At 40.9% G+C, this 17,751-nt stretch overlaps 1 protein-coding gene and 1 long non-coding RNA gene across 2 annotated transcripts in view; one reads left to right on the plus strand and one right to left on the minus strand.

Annotated features, from left to right (window-relative positions):
• Positions 1 to 7,746: 7,746 nt before the first annotated feature.
• Positions 7,747 to 17,751, plus strand: part of EXOC6 (exocyst complex component 6) — a 302,754-nt gene continuing 292,749 nt past the window's right edge. The window contains exon 1 of the mRNA XM_049646393.1: positions 7,747 to 7,888. Within this exon, the coding sequence (XP_049502350.1) occupies positions 7,830 to 7,888 (59 nt within the window). The 5' untranslated portion in view covers positions 7,747 to 7,829. The remainder of the gene's footprint in view (positions 7,889 to 17,751) is intronic.
• LOC125933389 (uncharacterized) lies at positions 10,865 to 15,746 on the minus strand. Its single transcript, XR_007460942.1, has 2 exons — positions 15,559 to 15,746; positions 10,865 to 15,455 (listed from the first exon to the last, which is right to left on the minus strand). It is a non-coding gene; the product is annotated as an uncharacterized LOC125933389 (long non-coding RNA).

Below are 17,751 nucleotides of genomic sequence, written 5' to 3' on the forward strand. Positions count from 1 at the left end.
CACCCACCACACAAATTTCAGACTTCTGTAAAATATTTCCAGTCTCTTCCAATTTAGAATCTTTCTCAGCTTTCCTTCCTTGAATACCCACTGCCCTCCTCGTGTATGACTGATTCCCAGGAATCCTTCTTGGCTAGTGCAGCCAACTGACCACTCTTTTTTAGTGCAACTACGACTCACACTTACGTCACAAACCCCAAACCAACACCTTTTATCTCTGCCAACCTCAGCCAGAACTCTGACCTAAGAATATACAAAATCTCATAGGATTTTTCTCTTTGACAGTCTCCTCACAGATGTCCATAAGGGAGGACTGTAATTTAAAAGGACTAAGACAAGAAAGTTGTGTGTAATTCAATTTGGAAGGGATCAAAGAGACTTTGGTTTAACAGAATGAAGAGGGAAGTTGGGGCAGGAGGTAATGTCACTGGGAGATGGTTTTCATGGTCCTAAGATCACAAGTATGATCGGGAGTTGACTGTAATTATTTTTTGCTTTGGGTTTGTGGGAGATCTATTCGATAGTTGGCTTGCAATTCTTGAGTGGCATGGTATTTTATTTCACCTTTTACTCTAAGGAGCCTACAGCTTTTATAAGAAACTCACCAGTAATAATAACTTCACTTGTTTTGCTCTTATCCCTTCGTGTTTGGGGCGCTTCATAGACCTTTCATCTAATCCTCACAGCCATCCTGTCAATTCCTGCACTTTATAGATGACCAGATGGAGGCCCAGGAAGAGTACATAACTTGCTAGAGGAAACAGAACTAGTAAGTGACAGAGCCTGGATTCAAAACTAGGCAGCCTGCCTCCAGGCTGGGCGCTTCACCTCTATTCCAGGTACCCTCGAATTCTTGCGGTAGGGCAGAGGGACTGAGGAGGCCTATGCAACCCATTTTGCATATAGAGTTTGTTAGGTGGCAGATGCCTGGAATGCTTCTTGCTGACTTTTTATTTTCCAGGACAAGAGATTTTCCCCAATTACTCTTGGCCTCTGCCCCATTTTCACTGCTCCCCTGGGGAGATGGAGTGAGTTACTTGAATGGGAGAGGAAAGGAGCCTGCGAGGGCATATCTTCTTTCTCTCATTCTTTCTTTGGGTTGCAGTCTGCCTGTAGAGACTATACACTTTGATCTACTCCTCCAGGAGCAGGTCTCCACTCTGGGGTGAGGGTGGGGAGGCCCATGGTGGTCCAGTGCTCCTGAGTAGGTAAGGCAGCCTAACAGGTTCGGTGCAAGGGGGCCTCTTGCTTCACATAAATCCAGTTTCCATATCGGCTTCATAGAGGGGATACTTTGAACCTTATCTGATTGTCCTTTGTCTTATTTCTCAGTTGACCTATAATTCAGATGAAGAGAGGTATTATGTGTCCTTACCATACCCTCCCCCAAGAACTATTGAGGGAAACAAATAAAGAAATATAGGTAAATAATAATAGATCACGTGAATTAAAGACTCTTGATCTAGCATCCAATGAATCCATCCCCTTCCAAGGTAATCAGTTCATCAATTAAGCTGAAGAAGGGAACATGGCAGATACTTTGCTTTACATGATCTCATTTAGCTCATCCAACAATCATGTGAGGTGAGGCTTATTATCTCTGTGTTATTTATAAGGAATCTGTAGCTTATTCAGTCAGAAAATATTGGATATGGCCCACCAAGCCAGACTTTGTTCTAGGAGGCTCAGAGAGGTCATGAGAATCACTCACTGTTGTATAGCTGGTCAGTGAGAGAGCTAAGATTTGAACCTAAGTCTGACCAATGACACAGGTTAGGCATTCCTTGGAGAGAGGGGAGGGTGGGAACAAATAAAAAAGTGATAACATGTATTGAGCCCTGATTTTATACCAGTGTGTAGCTTCATACGATTCAGTGCTTGTGGGGCATTATCTCATGAAATACTTGCATCATCCTTATGAATTAGGTATGGTTTTCCTCATTAAACACACAAAGAGCCTGAGGCTTAATGATGTTAAACAGTTTACCAAAGGCTACACAGTAAATGGCAGAGCTCCAGTTGTAATCCAGGTTCTTCTCATTCCAAACCTTGAGTTTGTTTTTCTGGAGCTCTCAAAAGTAGTTGGGAGACATAGCCTCTGATATAACATCAGAGCATCTTGAAACCACTAATTAACAAGTGTAGATCAACGTAACGGGTGTGCATGGAGGTGCTGAAGGGTAGGGAGGGAAGACAGAGGAAATGGTGTGGGAGAGAAGGAAGGGGGGAGAGAAGTGTGGTCAGCATTGGGTAGGTTCACCCAAGCTTGCTGAATATGCTTGATGACGATGAAGAAAAATAGCCTGGCAACTTTGAGAATGAGGGAGAAGTTTTGAATGGCATGCCTTTGAAAGTGGTAAATTATTTGTAAGAAAGAAATAAAACAGTAGCAACAACAAAACCCCATTGTCTTTGAAAGTGAGAAGTTGTCCTGACATGAAGATTACCTCTCTCTAGGTCTTAAGGATTTTGTTTGGGTGAGACTCTGAAGACCCTAGATTTAGCCGTGGCTTTCTGTTGACTAAATGGTGATGATAGGGAGTCATTTAATTTTTCTGGACCCTCATATTCTTTTATTTAATGTTTATTTATTTTTGAGAGAGAGAGAGAGAGCTAGTGAGGGAGTTGCAGAGAGAGAGGGAGACAGAGGATCCGAAGTGGGCTCTGTGCAGAAAGCACAGAGCCTGATGCACGGCTTGAACCAACGATCTTCGACAGCATGAGCTGAAGTAGGGTGAGGCACCCAGCTGCCCCTGGACTTTAGTATTCTTATATTTGTTTTATTTTATTTTATTTTATTTTATTTTATTTTATTTTATTTATTTTATTTTATCTTATTTTATTTTATCTTATTTTTAATGTTTATTTATTTTTGAGAGAGAGCATGAGCAGGGGAAGGGCAGAGAGAGAGGGGGACAGAGGATCCAAAGCAGGCTATGTGCTGACAGCAGCGAGCCCCATATGGGGCTTGAACTCATGAACCATGAGATCATGACCTGAGCCAAAGTTGGACACTCAACTGACTGAACCATCCAGGAGCCCCTATTTGGTTATTTAATTTAATTTAATTTATTTTTGATTATTTAAAAAAACCTTATTTATCTATTTATTTTGAGAGAGAGAGCATGTGCATGTACACATGCAAGTAAGGACGGGATGGAGAGAGAAGGAGAAAGAATCCCAAGCAGGCTCCATGCTGTCACTTCGGGCCCAACTCAGGGCTTGATCTCCTAACCAGTGAGATCATGACCTGAGCCACAGTTGAGTCTGACACTCGACTGACTGAGCCACCCAGGTGTCCCAATATTCTTATCTTTAAAGTGGGAAATTAGAAATATCTGCCCTCCAAAATTCCATCTAGCAATAATATTTTTTTTCTTGCCCAACAGGGCAAGGAAGAATACCAGCCTTTCCCAGAATTTCTGGCACGTAGGTGATGGTCAATAAATGTTTGTTGAATTGAACTAATTAAAGGCAGTGATACTAACTGAAAAAGAGATTCCTTCACATAGTAAGCATATCCTGTTTGTTATATTCTTGTTGCTTATGTTCCATACTTCATCTGTCCTTGCGTCTGAGTTACCAAACATCATTTCCCTGTTGAGGAAACCTCTCCCCACAGATCACTCTGCTTTTCTCATTCTAAACTCTGTCTAGAATGGGCTCAATAACTCTATCAATCCCTTGCATTCTTTCTTTTTAAAATTTATTTATTTATTTTGAGAGAGACTGTGCACATGCAAGTGGGGGAGGGGCAAAGAGAGAGGGAGAGAGAGAATCCCAAGCAGGCTCCACACTGTCAGCGCAGAGCCTGATGCAGAGCTCAGTCTCATGAACCATGAGACCATGACCTGAGCCGAGATCAAGAGTTGGATGCTTCGCCAACTGAGCCGCCCAGGTGCCCCTGTAAATCCCTTGCATTCTTCATTCTTCTTACTTAGCCTTCTGATTTCTTAGGTCTTAACTACAGCTGAATTGGCTACATGCTTATTCTACACTTTTCATTTAATGGATATGTGGAGAGTCTCATTTGCTCCCTCAGAACCTAAATATCCGCATGAAAGGTGTGAATGAAACTGCATAATGGCAGCAGGCTTTAATTGCAGGCTTAAGTTTTGATAGTGACTTAACTTCTTCAAAGTTAATTTTTTAATTAAGAACATACAAGGGCAATTCTCTTTCTCCCTCTCCCACTTGTGCATGCTGTGTCTCTCTCAAAAAAAGAATATACAGTGGTAAGAATAGCATTTTAAGGAGGAAAGATTATTCCAGGTGTTCGGTTAAGCAGATAGATTTAGTATTACATAGATAAAACAACTACGTATTTGATAGAATTTTTCATTTTTCATCCATACAAGCTTAGCAGCATATATGCAGAGCCTGAATTTCTTTTCTCAAAATTTCAACTTGAAAAAGATCACTTTCGTCTAGGCTTCTGAGATTGAGTCCAAGCCTTGGAATCCAGTTAGTCTGATTGTTTGTGGCAGAGTGTGACAGACACTCTTGGGTGGCCTTCCTATCTCCAGTATCCCCTTATTCCTCATTATTATACTTACAGTTGTGTGTCAGACAGTATGTCTGTTTAAGAACATATACCTTCCCCAACTCATTTGTAGGTAGAGTGGCCACAACCCCAGTCTGGGGTTGAGATATAGGTAAAAGTTTCCTGTGTGGGGCTTCCAGGAAAGCCATTTTTTGTTTTCTTGATAAAGAGAGATGAGTCCAGTTGACACACACATTTTGCCCTTTATCTTTCCCCTTTTTCTGCCTGGAGTATGAATAGCATATTGGAGGGGCAACAGCCTAGCTTTTAATGCTGAGGAAGAAAGTTGGGCTCTAAGAGTGGCAGAGAAAGAAGTTAGAAGAGCCTGTGATTTTGCTGACTTCGTTTTATTTTTATTTTTTATTTTTGAGAGAGAAAGAGAGAGAGAGAGAAAGAGAGAGCAAGCGGGAGATGGGCAGAGAGACAGGGAGACACAGAATCCAAAGGTGGTTCCAGGCTCTGAGCTGTCGGGCTCAAACCCACCAACCGTGAGATCATGACCTAGCCAAAGTTGGATGCTTAACCGACTGAGCTACTCAGGCACCCTTGCTGACGACTTTTGCCAGTTGTTTTAGCCCTACTTCAAACCTTCTATTAGGAGAGAAAAATGAAAACTCTGTTTGTTTAACTGCGGTCAGTTATTTTCAGCCATGTAAAATGCTAATTGATACAAATATAAAATAGAGAAAAATATGAAAATTTAGGTTTCAAGAAAACTTAATGTATATTCAAGATATTGGCAATGAAATACATATGTCCATAGACATATTTTGATGAACTTTGGTCTATCTAGATTTTGTCAGTGATTACTTGAATTTTTTACTTCCTTGCTTCATGTCTTCCTTTAATGTTTTTAAAGCAAATTTGGTTGAGTAGCTCCTATACTCTTTATGTACTGGAGATAAAATGTAAAAGAATAAAACAAGTATGATTTCTGCCCTCAAATAATAAAAAAAAATATGTAATTATAAGCAATATAAATACAATAAAGGAAATACAGGGAACAATGAGAACATGTAAATGAGGGACCAGATCTGGCTGGGGAGGTTTCTCTGAGGAGCTGAGGTCTGAGCTAAGATTAGAAGGATGAACAGGAGGGGCACCTGGGTGGCTCAGGTGGTTGAACGTCCGACTCGATTTCGTCTCAGGTCTTGATCTCATGGTTGTGTGGCTGAGCCCTGAGTCCAGCTCTGCACTGAGCTGAGTGTGGAGCCTGCTTAAAGATTCTCTCTCTCTTTTTCTCTGCCCCCTCCCCCGCCTGTGTGCTCTTTTTCTCTTTCTAAAATAAAAAAAAAATAATAATAAAAAAGAAGGATGAACAGGAGTTTTATTAGGCAAAAGTGGTAGATGGAATGAGAAGAAACAGCATGTGTAAAGGCTGTAGAGAGCGGAGCACTTTTGAGGAACTGAAAGTAGTCCCCTGTGACTGAAATACTGAACACAAAATTAGGCTGGAGAGGTAAATGGGCCAGATGATGGAGGGTCCAGTGGTTAGTTTATATTAAGGATTTGGATGTTTGTCTTAAGAACAATGGAAAGTCATTGAAGGCTTTAAACCTTTAGCAATGACCTGGACAGATTTGAGTTTTAAAACCCAAATGCCATTCTATTCATATGACCTAGAATGGATTGGAGTTGTGAGGCTAGAGTTGATGTGGGGAGGCTGGTTAGGATACTAGATAGAAGATGGTGGACAAGGTGAGGACTGATGATAGCTTGGATTCAGGGGGTGTCAGTGGAGATGGAGGAAAGTTTGGGATTTGAAAACTATTTAGAAGGTAAGATCAATAAGACCTAGTGATGGATTAGACACAGAGGTTGACAGTTGGGAGAGTTCAAAGAGGACCCCTAGATTCTGGCTTGCAGAATTGGATGGCTGGTTGGGTGTTGGATGGCATTTACTGAGAAAGGAAACATGGAGGAGTCCTGAGTTGGGTGGGGGCACTATGAGTTTCCACTGATCATGATGACTGTGAAGAGCCTTGAGACACCCATGAGAGTATGTTACGTAGCAGGTATAAGTAGAGGTCTGTAACACAGACAAGAGGTCAGGGCTGGAGATATCTAGTATATAGATGATGGATGAAGTTATATGTCATGGATCATTTAAGGAGAGAGGAGAGGGTAAAAAGAGGAAGCTTAGGACCAAGTTGATACAAAGATGAAGCTTATAAGAAGCTTGGTAGAGGTGATGAGCTACACACATATGTGTGTAATATATATGTGTGTGATTATAGTGTAGACAGAAAAGGACTTATATCCTACCAATTCCATTAATGATGCATCCAGAAGAGGGAAATACTCTATGAGCTAAAGGGATCAGAGACTATTTCATGGAGAAGCATTTAAGAACATCTTTGTTGGATAGCTAGCATACAGTGAGGTGGATGAGGGGTGGAATGGGCTTCCAGGTTGAGAGAATGACTTGACAAAAGGTTTGAAGCCTGAAAATGAAGACACATTGGGAGAACTTCAGGATTTTCAGTTTATCTAAAGATGGGGTATAAATAGGGGAATCATGAAAAGGTGAGCTGGAGCCAGACTGAGGAGAGCCGTAAATGCCATGCTGAGATACTTTACCTGTAGGAGTGGGAACCTAGCTAAGATTTGTGTGTGTGTAGAGGAGAAGGCTACGTAATGAAGCAGCGATTGAAGAAGAATCTTCTGGTTTCCCATGTGAGGTGCACTGGAAAGTATCGATACTAGAGGCAGGAAGACCTAGTAGGAGGCTGGGGTGATGTAGACTAGTTTTCTCGGTGAGGCTCTTGGCCTCTGCTCTCCATTTACCATGGTTTGCATGGGGGTTGGTTTGCCATTGCACTTTCTCTGACCTGAATCCACTAGATCTAACAGCCCTAGAGCCCACCATCATTTGCCACCATCTCTACAATGATCATGTCATGAAGACACGCTGTCCCTTTGGGTGACAAAGCAGACTCCAAATTGATATCCTGGTCACACTAATATAACAATATAACAAATCTCCTTTTCACACTCCATGTTGATGGAACATTATAACATTTGTACAGGTTTGCTGGCATGATTTGACTCACGTTGCTTCTACATTTGTGCAATAATAGGTTATTACCAGCTCCCAGAATGAGGGAAGGGACCATGTTTGTCTTGTCTACCACTTTTTCTATTGCTAGGTAACAAATTACCCCAGAACTTCCTGGCTTAAAGCAACAATAGGTATTTATTATCTTACAGATTCTGTGATCAGGAATTTGGGAGCAGCTTGACTAGGTGGCTGTGGCTTGGGATCTCTTATGAAGTTGCAGTCAAAATGTTTCTGCGGTTGCAGTCATCTAAAGGCTTTACTGAAACTGGAGGATCCCCTTCCAGGTTGGTTCCCTTACATGGCTGATGGTGGAAGGCTTCAGTTCCTCACCACATGGACCTTTCCATAGGGCCGCTCCAGTGTCCTCATGTCTTGGTAGCTGGTTTTCCCAAGAATGAGTGATCCAAGAGAGATCAAGGAGGAAGCCACATTGCTTTTTATGACCTAGTCTCAGAAGTCATAGTGTAACATTTTGTTTGTTAAAATCAAGTCACTAAATTTGTCCCACATTCAAGGGAAGAGGCCCACATTCATAGCTTTATCATTTGAGGAGATAATTGTAAAACAATTTGTAGATATAATTTGCAATCACTACAACCACTATTAACTTCAGCACCTAGTACAGTGTCTGGGGGGGGGGTGCTTAGTAAAGATTTGTGAAAAGAATGATTATTCTCTCTTCCAAACTTGAATTTACTAGCCCTGAGAAATAGTGCCACTAAGGCAAGCACCCACACTATGGAATGGCCATTTGAGGCTTCACTCAAGTTAAATGTAGTCTGCGGTGTCCCGCCAACAAGTGGTTGGGCCATTTTGAGAAGTTGCCTGGCCATTCACACAACATATGAGCTGCTGGGATTCTCTGTCTTTCTCTGTCTCTGTCTCCTCATTTCTATGTCCATCTCCAATATCTCTATCTTCCCTTTTCCCTTCCCCAGCCTCCTACTTCTCCATCTCTCGTCTCCACCTCCATCTCTCGTCTCTCATCTTCACCTCCATCTCTCATCTCCATCTCCGTCTCTCATCTCTCATCTCCATCTCTCATCTCCATCTCTCATCTCCACCTCCAACTCTCATCTCCACCTCCAACTCTCATCTCCATCTCCAACTCTCATCTCCATCTCCAGCTCTCATCTCCATCTCCAGCTCTCATCTCCATCTCCAACTCTCATCTCCATCTCTGCCTCTCATCTTGGTCTCCATCTCTCATCTCTCCTTTCACATTCATCTTCATCACCATCCTTCTTCTTCATCCCTAGCTCTCCTCTCTCCTCTCCATCACCATCTTTCATCTTTAACCCATCTCTCATCTCTGTTTCATCTTCATCTCTTATTTCCATTTTCATCATAGAAGATAGATACTCTAACTTAATCCTCTCCCACTGAATCCTGGAGAGATGGATCCAGTTACCCAGCGGATATATTTGGAGATTCACAAGGCTGTCTAAATTTATAAGTCCCAAAGTGAATTTATCTTTTCCTCAAAGCTGCACATTCTCCTAAACGTCTTGACTCAGAGATGGGCTCCTTCATCCACCTGGCTCCTCCCGCCACTTTGGATATTATCCTGAAGGCTTGCTCCAGTTTACTAGCTCCTACCCACTATGAGTCACCAGCTCTACTTTTTCTCTAGCTATCACGTGGTTCTCTCCTCTTTTTTTTTTCTGCCATCACTAGCTTTGTATAGTTTGCATCTCTTTTAGCTTGAGTTACTATGACTAATAATGACAACAAGCCTTTACTGAGTGTCTATCATGTGCCCTGCCCTTACATAAGATATCTTCTAGTCCTAGTCCTCTTCAATCTGTCCTGATTCCAGAAGGACCTCTGTAAACACAAATGTAGTAAGTATAAATGTTTAGTCTCCCCAGTTCAGCTGATGAAGAAAAAATATAACTTTTTTCTATAATTCAATTTAATGATTATTTTAGACTTCCATTTTGTTGGCAGAAAATATAATCTCAAATAATTCTGAGTAAATAACAAATTCCTGCACTGTGCTTTTACATTTAATATTTCTTAATATTATAATTCTTAATACTACTAATAATAATATCGAGACCATCATCATTTTTTACTGGCAATAGAGTATTCCAGTGTATGAATATACCAAAACATTTAGCCAGTTTCCTATTTATGGACCTTTAGATCATTTGCAGTCTTTTGCTATCACAAGATTTGCATCAATGTATCAGTATAACCGAGGGTAAAATTCCTGAAATGGAAAAAAGGGTACGTACACTGTAAATTTTGATAGCTATTGCTGAGTTGCCCTTTAAAGAGCTTGTACCAATTAATACTCCCACAAATAGCATATGAAAATGCTGTTTCCCTTCATCAACATCAACAGTAGGTATTATGAAACTTTTAAATACTTGCCTTACTTTGTCTTAATTATATTTCTTTAATTATAAGTGAGGGTGAGTATTTTTTCATTATATACTTTAAGAATTGTTTTCATATTTTTAAAGTTCATTTATTTATTTTGAGAGGGAGTGCCCGCGTGCGTGTGAGCTGGGGAGCAGCAGAGAGAGAGAGAGAGAGAGAGAAGGAGAGAAAGAGAATCCCAAGCACGCTCTGTGCTGTCAGCACGGAGGGATGTGGGATTTGAACTCATGAACCGAGAGATCATGATGTCAGCTGAAATCAAGAGTTGGACGTTTAACTGACTGAGCCACCCAGGCGCCTGAGATTTTAGATTTTTCTAATAGGTATGTTAAAAAGGTGAAAAGAAACAGATGAATTTAAGTGAATTGTGTGTGTATATGTGTATATATATATATATATATATATATATACACATATACACACATATACACATACATATACATATGTGTATATATATACACACACATATACACATACATATATATATATACATACACACACACAATTATACATATATGTATATATGTACATATATTTTATTAAGTTTATTTATTTTGAGAGCAAGAGAGAATGAAAGTGGGAAAGGGCAGAGAGAGAGAGAGAGAGAGAGAGAGAGAGAGAGAATCCCAGCAGGCTCTGCACCACCAGCACAGAGCCTGACGTGGGGCTCGAACACACAAACTGTGAGATCATAACCTGAGTCAAAGTCAGATGCTTAACCCACTGAGTTACCAAGGGGCCCCTAAGTGAATAAAATATTTTTAACCCAACATATTCAAAATAGTGTCATTTTAATATATAATTGATGTAAAATTATTAATGAGACATTTTACATTCTCTTTTTGCCCTAAATCTTCTAAATCTAGTGTGTATTTTACTCTTATAAAACATCTCAATTTAACCAGCCACATTTCAAGCACTCAGTAGCCACATGTGGCTGGAGGCTACTGTGTTAGCACAGAGAAGTAGCTGTAAAGAAACTTCTCAGTGCATAGAAGCTACAGCTAACACCTAAATAACTTAAACTTGAGCATGACAACCTGCCTAGTTTTTTGAGGCCAAGTTCAGTGCCGTTTAGAGAGGAGGTACTCAAAGTTTATTTTTCTAATTGAGTTATTTTTATTTTTTCAATTGAATGTTCATACTTGTTTTATGTAGATATGGTCAAAATACCTCATTGTAGCAATGAATCATTTTGTTCGTCATGAAACAAAACACAATTCATACATTTTACTTTGTTTCTCAGAAATGAGAGATGTTTTAAGAATGTGTTTTCATAAGATTTGCCAAAAGTTTTCATCACACAATAGCTTTTTTTTTTCCCTCTTCCTTTTGGACAATTATTGAATTGATGAAGCTTTTAAGATAGGTAGGAACAGATGTGTTGACTCAATTTGGGAGGCAAAAACATTTTTACTTGAAGAGAAACCCTCAGGGAAATGGCAGTCTCTTAGGGGTGTTTAAAATCCAGTTTTAGGAAGTCCTGAGTCTTGAGCAGATGTTGTGATGGAGTTAAGAGCCAACAGAGCTTGACCCCACTCTCACAGTCCTCTAAATACTACAATGCAGTACTAGGACCAGACTCCCTAACTGGACATTTATTAAGGGGACTGACATTTTAACTAGTGCCCTGAAGTTGCCCTTCCAATTGGTCCTTTTAGGGAAATGTTAATCCCCTTTACTTCTCTTTAATTTTAGTGCTCCAGAATCTGCTTAGGGAAGGAAAGAGAAATGCTCTGCAAAGTTATGCAGGTGCTTTACAATACGGTGTGAGAAAGAAATTATTTTCATTAAAATATTAATGTTCAATTCAAACATGGGGGCCCTAACACAATTGAAATGGACTTGGAGAATAGCAGCTGGAGAAGCTCTGTATGCCACCTCATTCAATTGAATCCAATCCATTCTTCTTTCAGATTTGGAAAACAGACTTAGAGAGGCAGAGACACCTGCTTAAATCACATAGCTATCCGTTCAGAGGTCTGGATTTCAAGTTTTCTGGTTCTCTGTAGTATGAATTATAGCATTAAATAACATTTACTGAGTACTTACTAAGTGCTAGCCTCTGGGCTAAGTGATTTCCGTAGATGTCAATGATTTACAAAATCTTTGCAATATAAGGCATTTCAAATTTATTTATTTTTCTTTTTAAGAAAAATATTTGTTTATTTGAGAGAGAGAGAGAGCAAGGGAGGAGCAGAGAGAGAGGGAGACAGAGGATTCAAAGCGGGCTCCGCACTGATAGCAGAGAGCCATATGCGGGGCTGGAACTCACAAACTGTGAGATCATGACCTGAACTGAAGTCTGGTCCTTAACAGGCTGAGCCACCCAGGCAACCCTGAAATATTTCAAAAAAAAAAAAAGCATAACTCTTCTCTAACAATTTTTTTCCTGAAACTTCATTTGTTTTCTTAAACAGAAGTTGCTGACGCATAGGTATCCAGAATCTTAATCTGCAAAGGATGCTTAAGTATACTCCACTGGGCTGTGTTTTGATGGCTAAATAAACAATAACTTATTCACAACTCAAGCCCAATCTATTTCTGTTAAGGTTGCAGAGTGGTATGGAAAGCACAGCTTTTGCCTTTTTTCCTTCCTTAGTTTTGTTCACTAATGACTTCTTCCTTCTTTTCCTTCCTTTTTACCTTCTCTCCCTCCCTCCTTCTCTCTCCTCCAACCCCAGTCTTCTTCTGTCCTTCCTTCCTTCCTTCCTTCCTTCCTTCCTTCCTTCCTTCCTTCCATTCTATTATAGGAAGTGAGGTGCTAAGGACATTTTCTGTCAAGATTCTAAACTTTTTTTATTTGTCTTGCCAACATATAGAATGTTGGACATGTAAGTGTCTTAGGCATCATCTGAAGAGAAGTAGAGGCCCAGAGAGGTAGAGGATTTTCTCTGAGGTCAACTAAATGAAACTGTACTGAGGTCAAAATGCTACTACATAGCAGGAATCCACTCAGCCCCAAGTCGAAAGTCATCAGAATAGCAAAGGCAATGTCTGGTTGGCCCTGAAGTGTCAATCCTTTTTTTTAAGAACTTGATTCAATCTCAAACCAGCAAATTCCCTAGCTTCAGGGCCAGGATCCCTTGTCACGAGCCTCAGAATCAAAAGCAAATCTCTAATCATACTCCGTGCTTCAAAACCCATCAGTTGAGGGCCAGGTAGCCAGTGGGGTTTACGCAGAGTAGGTTCTCAGAAACATGGGTCAGGGCTTGGAAATAGACACAAGAGGAAAAAATGACTTTTATTAACCTGTGCCTGAAAGATTTAAAGCATCACTTGATTGTGGAATAAAACCAACACATTAAGAAGCCCTAATGAAAGAAAACTTGAAGCTGGTTTTACATGTTGGAAGCCCAGTTTTTCAGATCCATTGTGATATTCTCAGCAGCAGGACATTCACTTTCCCATCCCAATGACTGCAGCAAAGGCATCTCCAAAGTCTATTTCTGGGCCTTAGTTTCTTTTGTGAAACAAGAGGATTTGTCCATATGGCGAGTGTATATGTACAACCATGTGACTCTATAATCATATCAAAATAATAAAATGACATGGTTCGTTAAATTTTTTTATCATTCTGATTTTTCCCCCCTCCCAGTTTGTGGCTTGGCTGAACTGGCTGAACTGAGGGGAATACCTTTAATGCTCCAGATTACTTGTAGAGATTTTTATCTCACAATATTCCCCAAAGAATGTTAGGGCTGCTTCATTTCTCTGAGAGCCTTGCCTAGTAAACAATGTACAAACAAAACACTATTAGAGGTTCAGCAGTGTTTTCTGGAATAATCCCCAGTATGCTCACGATAAAGCCAAACTTCTTTACATGGCCTGCAAGGCCCTTGCCTGATCTGGCTCCTCTGTGCTTTCCAGGATTATATCAGACTCTCTCTCTCTCCTTATTTAATTTATTCTGGACACATGGCCTTCCTTTAGCTTCTGAAGGCACCATGCTGTTTGCCAACTCAAGGCCTTGATATGGCCTGTTTTCTCTGCCGAAACTGTCTTCCCTCCCTCTTGGTCTGCTTGAATGATTCAGGCCTAAATATCACATCATCAGGGAAGTGATCACCTCATCCAAAACCAAAATCAGGCCACCCTGTCCTTTCTCGTCAAAGCACTCAATAAAATTTGTGATTTACACATATTTCTATGTTTACTTTACTATTCATCTTCCTAACTAGTCTTTGAGGGAAGGGGCTGTTTCTTTCTGTGTTTGCTATTGTATTTCCTAGCACATAGTAGGTGCTCTTTGGGGAATATTGTGAGCTAAAAATCTCTACAATATTTGCTATATTAGTAAAGGAGTAAATGTATTCACAGAAAATTCCCAGCACAGTCAGCCCTTATTGGTTGTTTAGATAGGACATGATTCTTGAGAACCCTTAGTGAAACCATGACTGACCTTGTTTTGGCATTGTGGAAATAGTTATTGGTCCTTCCATAATCTGACAACTCTTCCAATGTGTGTTTATTCAGACTGATTCAACCTCTTTAATGACTCAGTGGGAACACCATTAAGCCAGTTAATGCAAACTCAATTCCCTCAATTCGAGTTCTTGGTCAACTGCAGGGATGTTCTGGCCAAGAAGATACCTGAGATTTCGAGTTTGAACTAGAGTACTCTTAAGAGAAAAAAATCAAGTGAATCTCCAGTGATTGACACTGTCTATGAATAAAAGTGAGAATTAAGTCATATGTGGAAATACTACATAGTCACCTGACTGCAGTCCGTTTTATTTAGCTGTTGCTGGAGCCCCATGGAGAAGGGTTTATTTATTAAGAATGGAATAGTTCTTTTAAAATTCTGTAGCAATCATGTCTCTCTCTCTCTCTCTCTCTCTCTCTCTTTTTTTCTCCAGTCCATGGAAAGTGTTATCTCAGGCGGCTTTGTGCAGGAAGTTGGGTTTATCACTTCCTCACAGTTGCACTTTGTCTAGGACTTAACTACATGCTATCAGATTACATCAAAATGTAGGCCTTTGTGTGTTTAACTCATCAAAGGAGTGGACCCTCAGGACTTGATATCACTTCACTGCATATGCAGCCATGTAGCAAAACAAAGCCTATCTAAACAGGACAGAACTATTTCTGTTGCGAGGCGACTCTGCTAGCTCGAGCTTGCAGAAATGGTCGGGTTTCAGGTGTCTGTAGTGTTTCACTTCTTGTTTTTATATTTATCTCTTTTTAGAATTGCAGTCATTTGCCTGGCTGTGTGCAAGGAAGGAAACCCAAAATATTACCTACAAGGGAGGAGACAAGATTGCTCCAATCCCCAGTGTCAGTTGGAGGCAGCACTAACCTTTACCTCATCATCTTGATTTTCACTTGAAAGCTGAAGTGGCTGCGGTCAGAGTCTGGGCTCCAGGGATGGCCACACAGGGGGTTTGAATCCTGGCTCCTCTGTTTCCTGCTTGTGCGTCCTGGGGCAAGTTATTTCACCTCTTTGGGCTTCCGTTTCTCTGTCTGAAAAATGGAAAAATTACAGCACCTGCCTAATAGCCTTATGATATGGAATAAATGATAGGGATGAAATGGTGTGTGAAAAGTGCATATGGAATGAGCTCACCACAGGAGGCAGATCGGTCTTGTGAAGCCGGAGGGGTCCTGCACGCCACACCCTGCAGAGTGAGTGGCAAGGCCGGCACAGTCCCGGGCCGGCTCAAGTTTCTCAGGCTGCACTTCCACCTTTGGGGCCTCGTTGCTAGTTTCTTCTCTGCGGAGTTCCCTCTTCTCTGCGGTGGGCTGGCTGCCAGATGCCGCCTCTATTGGCAGCCACAGGAAGCCGATGCAACTGTGAAGTAATACTTCTGCCCCGGGGCTGGCCCCGCCCTGTTGACCAAGGGTTTTAGATCTGCTCAGCCAACTCCTTTTAATATCTTGCCTAAAAAGGACTTCTCACCCTGCTCTGCTGCACTGGGCGATGGCTGCCTGCCCTAGAGGGCTCAGACGAACAGCTTTCGGGGGATAGAAATGGGGAAGGGAACTTCTTCCTCCCAGACGAATGTTTTGGGAGTTGGGGGTACCATCTTGCAGCAACTGTCTGCTATGGTGATCATTTACCAAAATTATATGTCAAAGGAAGAGGGATAGGCTTGATTTTATAAAATCCTTCCAAGCCAGTGGAGTATAATGAGGTGCTCTGAAAAAAAAAAAAAATTATTTGCATCATGGCAGTATGCAAATTTTCACAGACCTATGACTGGAAAGAAATTAAATTACACCTAAAAAACTTTATAATTTAAGAAGGTAAATGTTTTTTCTTTTCCTTTTTGAAAGTCTGAAACCATTCTAAATAGGAAATTGAAACAAGCATAATGCTTTATTGCTTCTTTATACTCTGGTTATTCACTGATGGCTCCCTACCTTGATGGTTTCCTCCCTTCCGGCTTCTGAGGTGGCAGATGCCCTGTGAGCCACACTCCACCTCAGCTGTTCAGATCACTTCAGAGCCACAAACACCTTCCATTCAGTGCCAGCTGGCTTTGGCTTGGTGTCAGAGGTTCTCATCCAGTGGATTTTGCCTCTCTGCCTGGCCCCATGGGGTGAGCTCTTTGGCTATCTCTTTAGCTTTTGTCCTTGGATGCTGTCTCTTGGAGCTCCCCTTCGTGACCGGAGGGCCAGTCTCATGTCACCCTCAAGCTCTGCACAAGAGACAGATTCCCAGGCTGGAATCTAGCATCTTGGGCTCTGGGAAGACTTGAGACATTTGCCTACAACTCTCTTGGAACAGTAGTGAATGCTAGTGGAAAACCAGGTCTTTCTTTTGGTTGATTATATTAAAATACATTTTTTTTCTAATTGCAAAAGCAATACATGCATACACACGTGCGTGCACACACACCCCCCCCCCCCCCCACAAGCTCCTAAACACAGAAATATGTCAAATTTAAAATTGAAGGGCTTCATATTAACCTCCTAGTGATAATTCTTTGTTATATACTGTCTCAGATTTATTTCAGTGCATATAAAAGCATTTTTTACTTCACACACAAAAAATGAGAATGGGATGCATACCTACTCTTCTGTAATTTGTGTGTTTTCCTTAACAGTATATCTTGAATAGATTGAAATGCCAGCATAGACAGATTTACTTCATTATTTTGTATGACTGTGGCTATTCCACAGTAGAGTGGACTATATTTACTCGATTCCTCATGGACCTTGCACTATTTAAGATTTTTTTCTTTGGCTTAACAAGCAGTGCAATACTGAACATCCTCGTACAAACATCTTTGTGTGCATGTGTGAGTATTTCTGTAGAATTGTTGGGTTGAAGGGGATGCACATTTCAAAGTTTCATAAACTATGTTAAATTGTGTATCAGTGGACCAGTTTGCGATCTGCTAAGAAATCTGAGAAGGCCTGTTTCCTCAAATACTTACCAACTCTAGTATTACTAAATTTTGTAAGTCTACTGGGCAAAAAACTTGTTCATTGGTGTTGCTTTTATTATTAGCAATGTTGAACATCTTTTAGAATGTTTTTTTGACTATCCATATTTCCTCTTATGAGAGTTTTCTGTTTGTATCCTTTATCCAATTTTCTGTTGAGTTGTCTTTTTCTTTTTTTAATGTTTGTTTATTTTTGAGACGGAGACAGAGCGCGAGTCGGGGAGGGGCAGAGAGAGAGGGAGACACAGAATCTGAAACAGGCTCCAGGCTCTGAGCTGTCAGCACAGAGCCCGATGGTGGGGCTCGAACCCACGAACCGTGAGATCATGACCTGAGCGGAAGTCAGATGCTCAACCGACTGAGCCACC

The sequence above is a fragment of the Panthera uncia genome, chromosome D2, assembly GCF_023721935.1.
Source record: "Panthera uncia isolate 11264 chromosome D2, Puncia_PCG_1.0, whole genome shotgun sequence".
Lineage (NCBI taxonomy): Eukaryota > Metazoa > Chordata > Mammalia > Carnivora > Felidae > Panthera > Panthera uncia.